General features: G+C 49.1%; 5 protein-coding genes across 5 annotated transcripts; 1 reads left to right on the top strand and 4 right to left on the bottom strand.

The window, feature by feature from the left end:
• Positions 1–1,966: 1,966 nt before the first annotated feature.
• On the top strand, positions 1,967–3,883 carry PSV08DRAFT_355944 (uncharacterized protein; the record flags this gene model as incomplete). The annotated part of the gene is made up of 4 exons (XM_014225461.2): positions 1,967–2,484; positions 2,532–2,555; positions 2,606–3,122; positions 3,176–3,883. 4 exons carry the CDS (start codon positions 1,967–1,969, stop codon positions 3,881–3,883), a joined length of 1,767 nt encoding a protein of 588 aa, XP_014080936.2.
• A 904-nt stretch (positions 3,884–4,787) lies between these two features.
• Positions 4,788–5,915, bottom strand: PSV08DRAFT_374249 (uncharacterized protein; the record flags this gene model as incomplete). Its single annotated transcript, XM_014225460.1, has 4 exons — positions 4,788–5,056; positions 5,127–5,445; positions 5,499–5,786; positions 5,841–5,915. The coding sequence occupies 4 exons, from the start codon at positions 5,913–5,915 to the stop codon at positions 4,788–4,790; spliced, it is 951 nt and encodes a 316-aa protein (XP_014080935.1).
• Positions 5,916–9,277: 3,362 nt separating this feature from the next.
• PSV08DRAFT_209623 (pyridoxal phosphate-dependent transferase) lies at positions 9,278–11,768 on the bottom strand. The gene is made up of 5 exons (XM_014225459.2): positions 11,382–11,768; positions 10,578–10,927; positions 10,439–10,523; positions 9,536–10,388; positions 9,278–9,479 (listed from the first exon to the last, which is right to left on the bottom strand). Exons 1-5 carry the CDS (start codon positions 11,467–11,469, stop codon positions 9,416–9,418), a joined length of 1,440 nt encoding a protein of 479 aa, XP_014080934.1. The 5' UTR covers positions 11,470–11,768; the 3' UTR covers positions 9,278–9,415.
• Positions 11,769–13,315: 1,547 nt separating this feature from the next.
• On the bottom strand, positions 13,316–16,252 carry PSV08DRAFT_209618 (V-type ATPase, V0 complex, 116kDa subunit family). Its single transcript, XM_014225458.2, has 3 exons — positions 16,112–16,252; positions 13,930–16,027; positions 13,316–13,870 (listed from the first exon to the last, which is right to left on the bottom strand). The coding sequence occupies exons 1-3, from the start codon at positions 16,238–16,240 to the stop codon at positions 13,533–13,535; spliced, it is 2,565 nt and encodes an 854-aa protein (XP_014080933.1). The 5' UTR covers positions 16,241–16,252; the 3' UTR covers positions 13,316–13,532.
• Positions 16,253–16,800: 548 nt separating this feature from the next.
• PSV08DRAFT_332044 (uncharacterized protein) lies at positions 16,801–17,032 on the bottom strand (the record flags this gene model as incomplete). The annotated part of the gene is made up of 1 exon (XM_066092741.1): positions 16,801–17,032. A coding segment is annotated over one exon (230 nt), but the record flags the coding sequence as incomplete, so codon positions are not given.
• Positions 17,033–17,050: the final 18 nt, after the last annotated feature.

Genomic DNA, 17,050 nt, shown 5'->3' with positions numbered 1-17,050 from the left:
CCTCTCTCCTAGAGCAGTACGACAGCTCTACCTAGCCTGCATCACCAGCGTAGCTGACTATGGCTGCCAAATCTTCTGGAGGGAGCAGCAGACAGCGCTTAACCAGAGACAGAAGCTGCAGAACCAAGCCTGTAGAAAGATCCTAGGATCCTTCAGAACCTCACCTGCCATACCTAGCGAGGTAGAAGCAGCTCTATGTCCTCCTAGAGTTAGACTTAACAACGCCCTACGACAATACGCCTTTAGAGCAAGAAAGCTAGCTCCTAGCCACCCTCTTAATATTGCTATCACTAGTAATCAAGGAAAGCAGCTAGAGCGTATTACTAGATCTATCTCAACAGCTCTATCGGACGATAGTGAGGAGATCAAGCACTACGCCTCTATGCCCTGGAGCTCTACAATGCCCTACAAGACTAATATATCTAAGAAGTCAAAGGAAATCGAAGCAAAGCACCACAAGGAGCTTCTAGAAGACGAATATCTCCTCTCGATCTACTCAGACGCCTCAGCTACAAAGGAAGGCAAGGGTATAGGAGTAGGAGTAGCTTTCTACAAAGGAGCTAGTCTCATAGCTTATGAAAAGGTTAATATAGGATACAACCAGCTAGTCTACAACGGAGAACTAGAGGGTATTACCCTAGGCCTAGAGAAAGCTTTTGACCTAGCAGACGACTACCTTGAAGTTAGAGTATATGCAGATAACCAGGCTGCAATATTCAGACTAAAGACTGCTTCTGACTACCCAGGGCAAGAGTGGCAACTTAGATGCACTATAGCAGCAGAAAAGCTACAAGAAAAAGGCATATTACCTACCATACAGTGGGTACCAGGACACCAGGGCGTTATAGGAAACGAGAGAGCAGACGCGCTAGCAAAGGAGGCGACAAAGCTAGATCCTAGCTCTAGCAGGACGAGCCTAGCTGTAATAGGCACACGAATAAAGCAGCTAGGCGAGCGAGAGTGGCTTAGCTATCTAGGACAATACAGGAGAAAAGCTATTACTCTAAATCCTACAACTTACGCCGCAAGGTACAAGTGGAAGACTAGAAAGCAGATTGCTACTCCTCCTACTAGTAGAGAAGCCTCTAGCGCCTTCTATCAGCTTAAGTTAGGTCACTGCTATCTACGAGACTTCCTATTCAAGCGAGGAAAAGTAGACTCTAAAGTTTGCCCCTGCAACTATCGAGCTACTCAAGACCCTGCACATATCCTCCTTAGCTGCACGCTATACAAGGAGGCTAGGAAGAAGATGCAAGAAACTACAAAGGACCCCCTATCGCTAGCTTTCTTACTAGATACTACAGTAGGCGTACAGGCTACTATTGCCTTTATTAAGGAAACTAGGGCTGCAACGCAGGCCTGGTATAAAGGAAACCTCGACAACTAGGACAACACCTACACTAGGTGCCTTCGCCCTACACCCAACTTACCTCTCCTCTCACCCGCAAGACCTCCTACTACCCTCCTCCACACTAGGCCACGAGCCTCACCTCGATTTAGATAGCCCCCTCCCCCACCTACACCAAATTGATAGCACTACGTAGTTACCTGTAGGCATAGCCTGCACGTCTTATATAGCCTACCAGCTGAGACAGGACGTTAATCAATAATAATAATAATAATAATAATAATAATACGTACGCACGAGCCTCGGGGGGCGGAGTGCAGCCACGCTACTCCACGTTTCAATTACATCAAATTGGTCTTGGAGAAAGGATCAAGTGCGCATTGCTAGTCATGAATATCCTTCAAGAGTCTGATTTGGCAGTAGCACCGTTAGTCCCCCATGTCGGAGGCTATGGCATCGAGGTTGGTGTGGTAGGCACCTCGCTGATGCTGTTTCAGCCTCGCTCACTCAACAGCTGTGCCGCAGGCCTACATTCATACCCTGACATCGCAACAAATGGTTTAAAGTAACACCGTAGCCGGAAGAAATCACACAACAGATTTATCATTCCTTGTCAAGATGCTATCACCAACATCAAGTGCTAAGAAACCCAAAATCAATGGGAAAGATCTGGCAGAAAATAATATCTTCTTCTTTAGCCAGGTCCACCTTCCTGACGAGCTACCAGAATGGCTCCAGCCAATTTACCAGCTTCTTATTCGCCGGCGGACAAAAATTCCTTGCAACACTGAATACGACTTTGAGGGCGATGCTACATATATCCTTGATTTGGACAAGACCAAAAAGTACAAAACCATGACCAATAGTACTCTGTCATCCAACAGTTCTGTCGATAGGTGGGACTTGCAACCTAACGAGAAGGATTTTGAGACTGCACCTTCACGGAGACAGAGTCTTAAAAAAGCTGATACTGCCATTTCGAAGTTATCGCATGAATTGGAAACTTGCCTTGGAATCTCAGAAGAATTCGTCGAGTTACGCCAAAAGAAAGCACAGGAGCGCGATTGGCAAAACGTATTGCAGACACATATTTTCACTGACTATCAGAGAGGGAACGATAGCTCTGACTCTTTCAAGTGAGTGCTGCGTCATTTGGCATGGATCATAGCTAACTAGAGACAAGCAACATGATTCTAGGTTGGGAGCGGTGAGTTACTTTTTGATACATCAGCTTCGTTTTACTCATCCATCGCTCAGGCATCAAGAAACTTCCTGGAATGAATTCAACCATTCATTTACATCTGAGTCCGGGAACGACAACAATACCTTGACGTGTCCTGTACCAGACTTTACTTACGGATTCCCCATCATCGACATCGACGACCCTGTCCACAAACCATATATCAACCACCGATTGGCTAGGAATTTCAGCCTTCAAACGCTACACGACCTTAGAAGAGCTGGTGTATTATCCTCACCGCGGAAAGCCCTAGCGAAATGGAACTCTTCAAAGCACACGGGGGACCAAATGCGTGGTTCAGATCTCATGTGCTTCCCGTGGGCTGTCGTTGAGGTAAAATCAGCTCTCGGGTACGCTGATGTACAAAAAACGTGCTACTGTCAAGCTGCAAATGCTTCTGCCGCCGCCCTTAGCATACGGGAGAAGCTGTGTTTAGCTTCGAAGAAGAGCGACCCTAGTCCGGAAGCTCTTGTCATCTTCTCTTTCACATGTGTTGGTGCGGACGTCAAGCTCTGGCTTACATACAGGACGCCCGTAAGTTTTCAAGGACATATCTCACATTTTGCACGGGGACTGACATGTATTAGGAGAGGGAAGTGGTTATGCGATGTATATGGGCAACCTCATTGGAAATTTCGTGGGGTGTCTTTGTCCTACGCATGGTGTTTAAGAACATGCATGAATTGGTAAACCGAGAGGTCAGAAACGAACTTGCTCGATGGATTGAAGCAGCTAGGGGATGTTCAACACCTAAGGGTTTTCCAAGTCCTAATAGTGACTCGATAAAGCAAAGCAGAAGATCTGCATCCCACGAGTCGCACCCCGAACGTCTAATAGACAGTCCTCTTTCGCGAAAGTCAAATCCTTCTCCGAAACACACTGCACAACGTTCTCAAAAGACTAGCCGAATCATTCGCTCTGCTGCGCCAAGTCCAACTTTCGGTAAGGCTCAGAGCACAATCGGACGTAGAGCGAAGGCAAACAGCATTGGATACGATGATGGTAACGATAAAAGTGGTGCCAGCGATGATGGTAGAAAAGAAAAAAAGGCTAGTGAAGATTCTCTGGACGAAGGCTACTACAGCCCACCTAAGAAAAACGGTACAAAGAAAGCCACATCAGCCTCATCATGGAGTTGTCAACACACTATGTACTGCAACTGCAGCGATGAGAACTGCTGGTCAGCCGAAGGGGAAGATACTGGTAGTGAAGATACTAGCAGTGAATATGTCGGTAGTGAAGGTACCGACGAAGATAGTTTTCCCTCACTTTCCCTCTCCAGGAGGAAAAGGTAGCACACGGCACTCTGGTCATTACACGAGCGGGCAATGCGGGGAGAGGATGTCTCTCCGTTATTTGCGGATCACATTCAGTTTGATGGTCCTATTGGCTGGTACTGGTTGAGTTACCGGTGTGCGACAGGGAAGCGATTTATAGACAAGTCTCAACACGGGAAATGACTGCATGGGTTGTTGAGCAAATTTGTATTTGTACTGTATTTGTTCTTGCACCTCGTCTTGTAGCAAAAGATCATTTTTGTTCACACTCTATACTACATCAGATGACTAGACATGTAGATTGCTCACCAAAGTCCAAGTGTGTGGAGCACGAGTGCGTTGTCTTGAGAATGCTGGACATGTTGCGTCAGGAGAAACGATACATAGTAATAATTTTAGTTGTGGTATCGATTGTCTGATTTTCATACACGACATATGAAGTTTTGCCATAGTAACATCTGCTCCCCTTTTTGCGGAAAGTTCTCTCGTCCGTGAGAGGTCTCCGTAAATACCTCCCATGTGTTCAGTGTTCATCCATCGGCATCTCCTTCTCAGTATCTATATATATGTCCACATCCATGATCATGGCATTGTCACATGCGTTACTAACAAAGCCTCGTGCCGATTGTGAAGATGTGGAGCAAGCAGCATGTGGCCGTAATCCATGACGGGGTTGATGAAGCAATCACTACAGGAGTTGAAACAGTGCTAATGATGTCGCCGTATTGGCTCGCAACCATCAAAAGCCAAGCGATTCCTTAATCGCATTGATCATGTTTGGAAAGTTGTTCGTGGGTGACTCCAGTCCGTGGAGGATGTTCCCTTCCGTTAGCGTGACGGACTGGTAGATGACGCCCAACGCTGCGACTATAATCTAGACCTTGTCGTTGAGATCGTAGGTATCTGGCATGTAGCGGTTTCTCTAGCCATTTATTGTCTCGTTGCCGTCGGCGCGGTCTATAACGCTGATGACGCACGCTTCGCCAACTTCCTGCACAATCCTGCACCAGAGCAGCGCGCGGCAGAGCCGTAGGCTACTGGCGATAATGTACTTTCTCTGGTATGAGAACGTCTCCCCGTTAGCTGCGCGCTGTGCATCGGGGTGGGGAATCGTCGTCTTCTGGCAGCCGATGTCCTTGATCGTCTTGAGGACGTAGTCCATCTTGGCTGAGCCTCGATAAGCCTCCTTGGCTATGGTCCACAGGAACGAGCGCTTGATGGAGACGATCGTTTTTCGAGCCAAGCGAATTGCCCCAGCTACACTGGTCGCCAATGATCGGAGGCTCGGCGGGGTGCTTGGCTTGCCACTGTTCGATGGCGGACAGGATATTGGGGAAGGTATATAGGATCCGTGCATTATGGTAGGCTGTGGGATCCGCGGTGGAGAGGGCAGGCCGCTGGGGCTTCTCGCCACGGCCCCCCTTGTCCTCCCACTCCTGCATATTCTCCTCCCACAGTTCCCTCTGCACCGTCTGAATTCGTTTCTCAGCCTGGGAAGACACCTCGTGGAACTCAGGGTCGTAGTCAATGCATATATAGTCGACATAGAGCCTTAAGGGGACCAGGTTAAGCGGTCGTCCCTACGGATCTTCATCTTAAGACTCGTGCAGTATGTTAGGCTGTGACCGAATACCCCAAACGAAACGTAGAGGTCGGGTCGTTCTGCGGGCGACAGACATCGAGTATTCCACAAATATTTGGGTGTATATACCCCCTTAAACTTTTGTGAAAGCAGATAAACTTGGCAGGGACTGGTCCCAGGTACGATTGATGTAGGGTGCTCATTCATCAAGTCTTGAACGGGATCTTTCAACCAGCCTTGAGGATCACTAAACGAAGCTTGCGGGGCGAACGGGTAAGGTGGAAGGTAAGATTGAGGATTATGGTGAACGGCGTATGCAGGCGGTTGGTATGGCGGGATCTGCAACGTTTAGAGCAGCCCTTTCCGACTTATCCCAGGCCACCCTCTTCCTACTGAAGCCTTAGACAATATATCATGATGGTTATATGCCAAGCCAGATTTACAATCAGCATCGTCTTCCAAGGCCATGAATGACGCAAAAATTGATATAGACGCGTAGAAGGCATAGCGAGTGGATTCATGAAGTGTGGTGTATCGTCTCTTCCAGATTCTTGACTCCTTTTCTTGAGGTCTGGAGAAGTATCGAATGAACCCAGCGTGTAGTCTGTCTGGTAAACGTGATGGGCAAATACGACATGGGAGACTGTTGTGAAGCTCTGCCATGATCTTCAAACACATATATAGCGCAAAGTAAATTGCAAGTAGTTATGGATCGAGATAGGAAACGAATAGCAGTGATGGTATATGACAGATATTGGACGGAGGATGATTCTCAGCTGAGGACGCTTCTGATCATATTTTAAAGTAGGACATTATGGCTATGATCATGTGTATATGGTGCTGTGAATGCGGTAACAAGTTTGTGGCGGCGTGATTGTAATGCCTTGCTTTTCGTTTTCTTTGGTTTTCCTGCATTTGTGGTGTCATAGTTACCGTGTCCTTAGTGCAATATTGATTATACCCATGTTTCCCGTATTTTCCACTTATGATCTTGTATTTATTATGTCACGATTGCGTTACCGAGACTACGATATTATTCTTGCATTGCGGAAAACAGAAAGATTTTCTTGCCAGAATGCGCTTGTACCGTGCTTGTACCGTGCTTGTACCGTGCTTGTGACATTTTGATTGCTCTGTTGTTGATTTTTCGGTTCTTTACCAAAAACTCTTTTCACGAAATTTCTAAAAACTTGGGACTGTACAAACCATGGGCTTTGAATCTATTTATCAAAGGTTGTGCTTTCTGAGATTGGTGTGTTCAGAACAGCAACACGGCTCTTAGCCCTTCATATATGTAACAAACCTTTTCTTTTCCCTACGTCGCTCTCTACACATATATCTTCACGCAGCCCAAGAAGGCTTTATGAAATATATATACAACCACCCTGTTCTCAATGCTCGCGCCGAGTATGACCAGTTTCACAAGTCGATGCGCAGTGACGATGACGGCGTTCGTTCATTTCTTTCCTAATGCCGGGAAACTCACCACAATCGCTGTAAAACTTCCTGTCGTTCTATGCAAAATCCAACTATTTCTAACGCTGTCTTTTTCGAGGCCCCTTCGAGACAGGTGCCCCCGCTGTCACCGAAATCACCAGCTGGATACACACCCATCACACAGATACAACCTGGCAAGTAGATTCTTCATCTGCTCCGGAAATCACAACATACACTCACCGAGCCTTTGAATCACTTTAAAATATCTACACACTCTACTCTTCGGTCCGTCGAGCCAGTTATTCACACCAACGCCTATGCACCACCACTCCCATCTTTTTCACTCCCGCCTCTTTCTTGTCAGACGCCACTCAGCATAACGAAGCCTCATAAAACGAGCAGTGAGAACCCAGTCATTGTCAAGAATAGTGCGGGAGATAACGACAGAAACCAACATTACTCCTGGCTCTTATGAACAGAATATTCCAACGATAACGAAAAACGCAAAACTACACCAGTCAGAGTAATGTGCTAGTTGATAGCACCCTCAAGCACGTACTGGAATCTTCTAAGAGGTGATATATTCCTTGATAACGTGGATGTGCATGCCCACCACAACTTTATTTGGGCTCGTATGCAAGAGCTCGAGTTGCGTGCCGCGAACCAGCAACTTGATGCCCACCTCGAACTGTTGCAGAAATCTTTGATGGAGAACATTCCACTCCATCTACAGGCCCAGTGTACATCTCCAAAAGAAACGAAAACTGGAGACAGTGCACGAACCCAACAACGGTGGAGTGAGGTGCCATGAGAACTCGAGTCGTTGTACCCAGTCACAACCATTGACAAGTATACTTCCTCCCTCAGTGAGAACATATAGAATGACTACCATGAAGTAACCTAGATCATTGTTCTACACCAAGCGATCATGCAACAAAAAGAGCAGAAGAAGATCCTACCTCGCCGACAAAATATTTTTGCTCAAGGCGTGTCCAAACATGCCGGTCACCATCACTACCGCTATACATAGTCCCTCTACGACGTTCATTCACAGAAACTACGACAACCTAAACCATATATCGTTGTTTCCCACGAAGCCACAACATAGGAAAAATAGCTGAACAAGACTCCACCTCAACGCCGAGACGTTTTGCTTGATTCGTGGCCGAACATGTCGCAACAACAATCCCAAAGTCTAGTACTACGATGTACAGCCGCAGCTAAATATTTCGCCTACTCCGACCGCGCAGCAAAACAAAGCCTGCCCCCCACTATCCCTATGCAAGGACACTACTACCAGGCCTATCATTACTCGCAGCTCCCGACCTGCCTCTTCGCCTCTAGTTCATCCCTCTACGTATTCAACTTAAAATCCAGATCGGCCTCGAAGACATCGTCAAGATCTACCGACATATCATATTGTCCGCTGAGTTAAGTCGGAAGAGCAGTATATACACATAAAGATAACCAAATCCGGCATTCCGTCACAGCTACTGATTCTTGATATACTTACGGGAATAACCATCCATGCACAAGTGCACGCCGAGAGAGACAATGCGTATCTGCAGGGCGTTCGAATGCACAATGTAGACGGCATGCCCCAGGAAGAACTAGAAGTTTATAGGGCGCGAGACGTTTAGGGTGTTGCGAACAACTGGGACCGTTGATGCGGACGGTGGATATATATGCAGTGTTTTTTTGTGGATGCGGCGGCAAGAAGCCTAATATCGACCATCGGACCCATAAGTATAGGGATATGAGCACAACGTACACGAAGAGCAGCAAACGAAAATGACGAAGCTCCGCTACGGCTTCTTGATTGACGATGTCGCAGATGCATTACTCGATGCAGATTGACCAGCCCCTTTGACGGTTGGCCGACGTTTGCTGGACCACATCCGACGAAGAGTAAGGGCGGCACAAGCAAGAAAGCAGCAACAGATATTCAGGTAGACAAAAAGCGCATGGAAAAATTCTGGCTGGGTCCTCGCTACCAAAAACATATATCCGTTTCCAAGGTTCTTCTCCCAATAAGGGATTGCGGGGTTTGGGTTGTCGGAAATTGCATTTTTCTCTCAAAGGGAAAAGGAGAAGTAGGACAAGAGAGAGAGAAAAGAGACGAAGACTAGGAAGACTATACGAGTGAACGGATATGGGGGCTAGGGTTATATGGAGGAAACGGGACCAGGACGATATTGTAGTGGTTGTTGTTAAGCAGATTGATATGAGATGGGATTTCCGGTTCGCCCTTTTGTTGTCTTTTTTAGTCGCATTCCTTGGGATGATGTTGGCCAACAAGGGCGAAAATGGATAGGTCCACTTGGAGAAAAATGCAACAAGTGCTTGGAATAATACAAGTGTTGAGGTACAACGAAACAAGCAGATTGGCACATTGATATGAATAGTTCATGTGATAAATATTCCTCCACGTAGTCTACTCTAAGTGTATCAGACCAAGTTCTAAGGCGACCCAATCACCTATTCCAAACAAGTCCTGTACCATGACACCCAATTACACATCGATAGCGTGTTTACATGGGAGTACCGCGGGGCCTATGTGACACAGCGCGATGCTTTTGTGGCTGTTCCTTGTACCTATTTTACAGTTAGTCATTATGCTCATCGTGTGCAGAAAAAAGAAAAAAACTCACTTTGTCACAATCCTCTGGATCGAGTCCAGACCCTTCTCCAGCACATCCATGCGGGGGCCATAGCTCAACCTGACAAAGTGGTGGCAAGGCGAGTCGAACAGGTCCCTACGCCTACTGGGGTTGAGATCGAAAAAGATACCAGGGACAACAATAACCTTCTCCTCGAGACAAGCCTGGAAGAAGTTGAGACCGTCGTTGATGCCCTCGGGAAGGTTAGACAGGTCGAGCCAGAGGTAGAAAGTCGAGTTGGGCATGTAGGGGAACTTGAAGCCGATTTCCTGGAGACGGCCAATGACGTAGTCGCGCTTGGTGCGGAAGTGCATTTGCAGAGCGCGCATTTCGTTGCGGACACGGGGAGGAGAAAGCATCTCAACGGCGGCTTCTTGGAAGGGCACGTTGCAGCCTCCGTCAAGGTAGGAACCGCAGGAGCCGATGGCCTGGATGAATTCCTTGGGTCCAATAACCCACGCTACACGCCATCCGGGGAGACGGAATCGCTTGGTAAGACCGTCAATGATGAGCACATCGTCCTCGTCTACATCCTCGACGTTGTCAGCAGCCGAGATGACGGTACCGTCGCAGTTGGTGGTGTAGTTGTATCCGCAGTAAAACTCGTCCATGATCAGAGTCGCGCGATCTCTGCAAATGTTCTGGATCTGGGCGAGTTCGGGGTTGGTGACCATCTGGCCGGTTGGGTTACGGGGGTTTGATGTGAGAATGACAGAGGTACCACGGGCAATTTCCTCTGCAATCTTGTCGGGCGACATGTGGTATTGGTCCGCCTCGCCTAGAGGGACGGGAATGGCGGCGATGTTTCGGAAAAGCGACAACATCTCGTTGTACGCGGTGTAATCTGTACATGTCAGTTATGAGACCAGGCATATATCGACACCTTCAGCGTACCGGGAATGAAGAAACCCAAGTAGCAGTTGCCCAGCACAGCAGCGATACGGATCAAACCAGCACGTCCACCAGGGACGATGCAAACCTATACTTAATCAGCCATTTCTGCCAAAAGACGAATTGCACCGTTTTGGCCTACATTCTCCCATGTGTACTGGCTCTTGCGCCACTTGCGGTGGTGCTCATTGTATAGTGTTGCAACCGCCTCTCTCAGCGGCCTGATACCAGCGGTAGGACCGTACTCTCTGCCGTGAGCACTAATATCCACCTCTCTCGGCCTCTCGAAGCAGCCCTCAATGCTGTCGTCGACCTCAGGCGCACCCTGACCTAGGTTGGCCCATTCCTCTGGGTGTTCGAGGAAACCGTGCTTGTATGCTTGTTCCGATGTCCAAACGACACCCGTCGAGGCGCGCGTCGCGTCGAGACCGGCGTGAGGCTTGTGGCCTTCGTGTGACTGGCGGAATTGGCGATGGATGGAGGAGCCAAGCTCTAACTGACTGTCAGCAAATTCGTCGCTTGCGTGTATATGTCCCTTTGAATGAAGGCTTCAAGGAAAAGCGAGACCTGATTCGTGTCGTGCGTGGGACATGGCTGCAAATCGTCGTGGGGTAGTACTCCAAGTGAGGGGCGGATAACGAGCGGGAAAAAGCAAAAACAAAGAACCCCAAAAATTCCCAACTAAGCCTACACAAACATGCAGGAAAGGGACTGGAGGTGAATAGATAGGATAAACCTTTTGCCAAACATGCGGGCTTTGAATGGATAGATCCTCTTCTATCAGATATGGCCCCAATTTTCCCTCGGTGCTCCACATCCACACCGACGTTGCAATGCCTCCGATGCTAGGACCCGGGCCTCAATCTCGAGGATGACGTAGGCAGCCCAACATTGGCCTTCTCTTCAGGGGGCTCAAGGTGAGAAAAAAAGACAGAAATATACATACCACTCTCAGTAGGATCCTTTGAACTCGAAAAGCGGCGCTGGGAAAACGCTCCCTTCAAATGGCTGACCTTGTCCGCCGAGAAAGACATTGTTGCTACGAGGTATGGAACGAGGATCTAGATGGAGACGAAAGGAGCTGAGGGCGATGGAAAAGGATCGGAGGAATGAAGAGAGGAGTATGTAAAGTAAATAGGGAGCAAAATAAGGCCAGGACCCAAATCGGTAGTCACGGAGGGCAGACTTCCGAGAGGGACAAGAGAGACCAGAGACAAGATCCCAGACGAGGCTTTTAATGCTTTTCCCCCGAACCACAATGCGGGAAAAAGAGTCAAGGCAAGTTAACTAGGCGCAATTGTGAGCCTGAGACCAAATAAAAACGACACCTGTCCAACGAACACAAAAGGGCGTCTTCAATCGAACCAAACAAGCCCACACCTGCCCATCCATCGGCCCTTTATATCTCGCCGTTTGGGTGAGGGGTGAGGGGAAGGGGGGGGCGGCGCTGTGGCTCGCGCACCGCACAAGGTGCATACCAACGGACTCGTAACATGCATATTTTGGTCGTTTGGTTGGTAGCTATCCATGCCCCGTGGCAAAAGAGCCCTAGGGAGGGGGGCTGCGCTGCAGCAGCGGCGGCGGCTTACTACCCAACCCAATACCACCCCCGTTACATGGCGTAACAACAAACCACGTTAGTCTGATTTCCCAAATGCACTCCACCCTATTCTCTGACCGCCCTTGCGCGGCCTTTTTGCTCCCAGCCACTACCGGGGATAAAAACGGCATGTCACTTAAGCCACATACACCACCATGGTATCATGGCAACACTAGAGTTGTGTGAAGAGCCCAGGCCACAAGTGGCGCAGAACCATTCTCTAGCCTGGTATCAAGTGCCTCATGAACGGGAAGGGCAAGAAACATGTTGGCGTGTTGCAAGCTGCAACAATGGCACACACACACAACCCCCTGTCCCCTCACTCTCGCTCTCTGTCTATCTCTCTCTTCACCGCTCTCGCGGCAATACCTCGCGGGCTGTGGAGTAAGTAGGTAGCCTCTGTGGTGGGGCACGCAACACGACTCCCCCCGACCCAACGACCACGACGTTTTTCGGAGCGAATGCTTCTGCAGCAAAGGGGACACAGCGAACCTCGCATCGTATACCCGCATACCTGCATATCCCATGTCCCATGCTGTACGCACAACCCTCTGGGCCATTGGTGGCAGCGGAGGGAGGCCCATTGGGCGGCTTGGCGCTGCTGGCACGTTGGCGTCTGGCCGTGTGTGTGTGTGTGTGTGCGTGGCGGGGCGGGATCGGTATTGTATCATGTATGTATGGTAGTTTCTACGCTAAAACCTTTTAATCCATGTCAAAAAGCCAATTTTTTGACTGCGCGTTTTCTGAAATCTACATCGGCTATGTTGCTTTGCTCGTCGTTCGTACATACATCTTCACCTACTTTATCAATCAACCTATATGTACTTCCCACCGCCAGAAGATAAGAGACCAGGACCCAATCTGCTACGTGCACTTCCCCCCCCCTCCCTCATCGTATCGGTACCCGCCTTGTTTCTTCTCCCAAGCTCCCACCGCACTTTTGCTAACACGGCCCGCCTGTGTAACAGAATAATGCCTCATCACAGATTTCCTTTTTGTTTGTGCCTGACATAGCCCAATCTCACCTATCCCCCCTCCCCCCCTTATTTTAAACTTCTTCTTTTTCTCAGGTACGGGCTGTTACATCATGCATGTCTGACAATTCGCTCGGCAAAAGGCTTATCATGACATCCCAAGAAACTGGGCATGTTGGCAACGGTACAGGAAGGGGGGACTGAGACGGCTCTCTATCTCACTCTCACTCTCACATCTTCTTCCTTTCAACTTGGTCGAAGAAATAAAAAACTCGGATGAAAGAAAGTCATCAACAAGTTGCAGGAAAAAAAGGCAAAATCGACTTTCTCATCTCAAACATATCGAAAGGACTAACATGAGCCATGGATCACATAAATGGACTAAAATCAAAAGTCCCGTAATCTCTAGAGCGAATACAGTCTTTCCTTAGTCCTACATACACAACTTATACATACGCAGTTTAACCCCAACGAAAAAGATAACAGAAAGAAACAAAAAAGAGACTGAACGCGACAACGAATACTACTCTACAGGATCCTCCTCCAGGAGCACCTTGAAGCTAAACGGCTCAAAGGGCACACCGTCACCAATAAAATGCTTGCTCATGGCTTCGACCCAGTGCAGACGCAGCGAATGCAACATGGCACTCGTGCCCTCCATGACACACAGTACAGCCACCGTGAGTGCGAACCAGAAGTAGAACACAAACACCATGACAAACGCGCCCGCAACACCCGTAAAAGCAAACGCATTCTTCATCGTCATCTCCCACAGCACAATCGACAGACGCTGATGGGCGAGCGACAGGGCCCACAGACGGAGGTAGGATGCAGTGTGCGACACACAGTTGAGACAGAATTCTGATTCCCAAATGTTAGAAAAAGCTTCCTCCTATCAAAGAAATATGCCTTAAACTTACCAATCGTGTGAATGACCTGGTGGATCATGACTTCGCTAAACTCAAACTCTTCGTGCTCTTCGCCATGGCCAATGTCTTGTGTAATCATAGCGATGCCGTCGTCATCATCTCCAAAGCTGTCACGACCACCGTTCAAAGGACGGCCGTCTTCCTCATCATCGTCGAGAGCGCTGACGCGAGTGCTCTCGCCAATGCCACGGTAACCCAAACCACGCGCCTTGTTGTGCTCATAGCGAAGGTAGAACGGCTTCAAGAACAACAGGACAGGAACGCAAGCAAGAGCCATCAGCACCAAGATGACTTGGATGGTAGCCTGGCCGGGGTAGAGCGGCTTTGTCCCAGCCTCGAGGGTACCGGGGCTCAGGAACATGTAGATCAACATGTTCAACAAACTAGGTGGGCTTTCGCCGCGGGCAGGCCAGTCAATGCACCACTTGTACACAATCGTAAAGGAGAGGTAACCGAAGATGGACTGGAAGAAGATCATACCAGGGACAAAGTTACCCCAAATATCAATCTTCGTCTTAAAGTAACGTGCGTTGACAAGCGACCACATGAGCGAGAACGTCATGTGGCACCAACCGAGCAAGATACTGAGCTTCATCTTGTAACTGTTGGAGAACAGCAGGTCGTTCTCGGTGTCGTGCCAACGGTAGTCCAGACCGAATGGGTAGGTGTAGCCCTCGACACGGGTTGCAGTTGGGCCCTTGCCGTCGTTGTCCCACACCCACATGGACTTGAACCAGGGCAGACCAAGAGAAAAGGCGTCGCAGTAGAGGAGACCGGTGTAGATGGAGAAGATACCCATCATAAAGACAATATAACGACCGTAGAACATCATGGAAAACAGCTCGTCAAGTTTGCTGCGCTCAAGTCGCTTTTCAAAGTGAATCATGGCCATTGCTGCAAGAGTGAGGATAACACCGTGTCCGGCATCACCAAACATGACAGCGAACATGAACGGGAACGTGACAATGGCTGGCAGAGCAGGGTTGACTTCGCGGTACTTGATGGTTCCGTAAGCGTCAATGATGGTCTGGAAGCCCACAGTGAACCTGTTCGACTTGAAGTACGTCGGTGGCGTCTTGGTGGTCTTGATCTGGTTAACAATCGTTGGGACCGAAAGACCAGCCCGCTCATTGACGTCCGACAAGGTTGACTTGATCAGTCCAAGGGAGTTGGTAGGAGCCCAGGCCTCGGCAATGAGCGTCTTGCGCTGGTGGTCGTACGAGAACTTGTTCAGTGTCTCGTACGTAGCCTTCTCTTTCTTGATGACAACCATCCATGCTGCGAGGTTACGTCCTATCGCAGTCAACTCAGCGTCCAACGTAGACTTGGTATTCTTCAAGACACTAGCCAGGTCGCCCAGGCGAGTATTGACTTCGCGGATCTGGTCCCGGCGCAGCTCACTGTTCTCGTCCACGCTGTATAGATCGGCACCGAGCGACTCAGAGATCTTGCGGATCTTGGCGATAATCTCCTTGCCGTGAGCAAAGATGATGAAAACGTTCTTGCTGGTCTCCTCGTTGTTCTCAGGGTTTATGATGGGCTCAGGGATTTCTGACTGGTTCATGTACAGGTTACCACGAAGAGTACGCCACAGGATGCGTTCGAAGGCGGCGATGCGTTCGCGAGGAATGACACCAGCAACAAAACCGATATTCATGACGGTGAAGGAGCGCTCAGCGCCCGACTCGCCTTGTCCATTCTGCTCAACATCCTGGAGTAGCGGCGCGTCATCGTCATCGACAGATTGCCTGATTTCCTCAGTCTGGCCGCGCGCCCTGTCGAAGAAGCCGCCAGCCTCCCTTAGCACCCAACGCCACTCTGTGAGCTCCACTTCACGCTTCTTCAGTGTCTCGTAACTCTCATTCAGAGACGAGATCCTCTGCTCCAAGCTCTGGCTCTTGTCCGCAAGTTCATCAATCTCCGAGGCCGAGGGCGCGGTGAATGGGTTGTTGAAGTCGTAGATGGAGCGCATCGGGATGCTGGACTTCTCCATCTGGCTGCGAAAGTATCGGAGCTGACGCTCTACGTTGTCGAGGCGGCGAATCTCCTGGGTGAAGGTACGTTGGAAGGCCGTTGTCTCAGAGTTGAGCTGTCACCGCTTGTGAGCTTCGTGTCCCATCGCATGCATCCACAAGCTGCACTAGAAGCTGCAGAACATGTCCATAAAACTTACATCTCTGAAATCCATGACCCCAAGCTCTCCAAGGGCCGAGACGACCTCGCGACCAATCTCATTGGCAATGTAGAGCTGGGTCAGGGACATGTCCGCCGAGCGGAACATGGTGTCCTTGGTGGGCGCCATGATGGCGGGTCGAGAGACAAGACTTCGAAGATGGGGTGCTTGTCTCGGGGGTTGATGGGTGGACGCGATTTGCGAGATGGTGGTTGATGGAGAGCTGCCTCGAATGCAGGCGATGATGCGGCGAACCAGGTGCTTAGCGTCCTGCTGCGCGCCAAGCCTTGCTGTTGATGTCACTTGCTTTTTCCGACCATGCAGCTCACGTGTTTTGTCCATGGTCAGCCAACGTCACAGAGAAGCAGTAGATTGAACTTTGCTCGGCTTCAAAGCCATGAGGCTATCAACCAGTAATGAATTATCTAAACAGACATCCCGTGCCTAAAAGCAAATCTCCCAAGACGTGTTTGCCTCATCCTCCAGTGCTTGAATACAACGCTACACGCCAACATCATACAACAAGAAGCAAGCCAGCACTCAAAGCACGCTGATAAATCAAAAGGCAAGGAACTAGAATGATGCTTGATTAACACAACAAACAGGTACCTCAAAGGAATGAAAGCCCACCGTACCGATTAAACCACAAAACGCGACAACGCAGAACACCATGCATCCATAAGCCGGTCATTTATTGTGAGTAAAAGATTTTGAACCAGAAAAGGATAAAACAAGAGAAGAGATTCAAAGAATGAAAAACACCAAAAGAAGAAAAAAACCCGGATGCCGCCTCCCACAAAGTTCGCTATTGAGTTTTTGAGGCCGCTCGCTGTCGTTAAGTGGATAACTAAGATGCACTGTAGAAACGAGCTTCGTCCGGGAAACAACAGGTATCGTAACCAAGAACCCAGATACGCCATGCTGATTGCAAATGAGAAA

This window comes from Bipolaris maydis (assembly GCF_028858645.1).
Source record: "Bipolaris maydis strain C4 unplaced genomic scaffold PSV08scaffold_15, whole genome shotgun sequence".
NCBI lineage: Eukaryota > Fungi > Ascomycota > Dothideomycetes > Pleosporales > Pleosporaceae > Bipolaris > Bipolaris maydis.
Note: the sequence above shows the minus strand (reverse complement) of the source record. Positions and strands in the feature narration are given on the sequence as shown.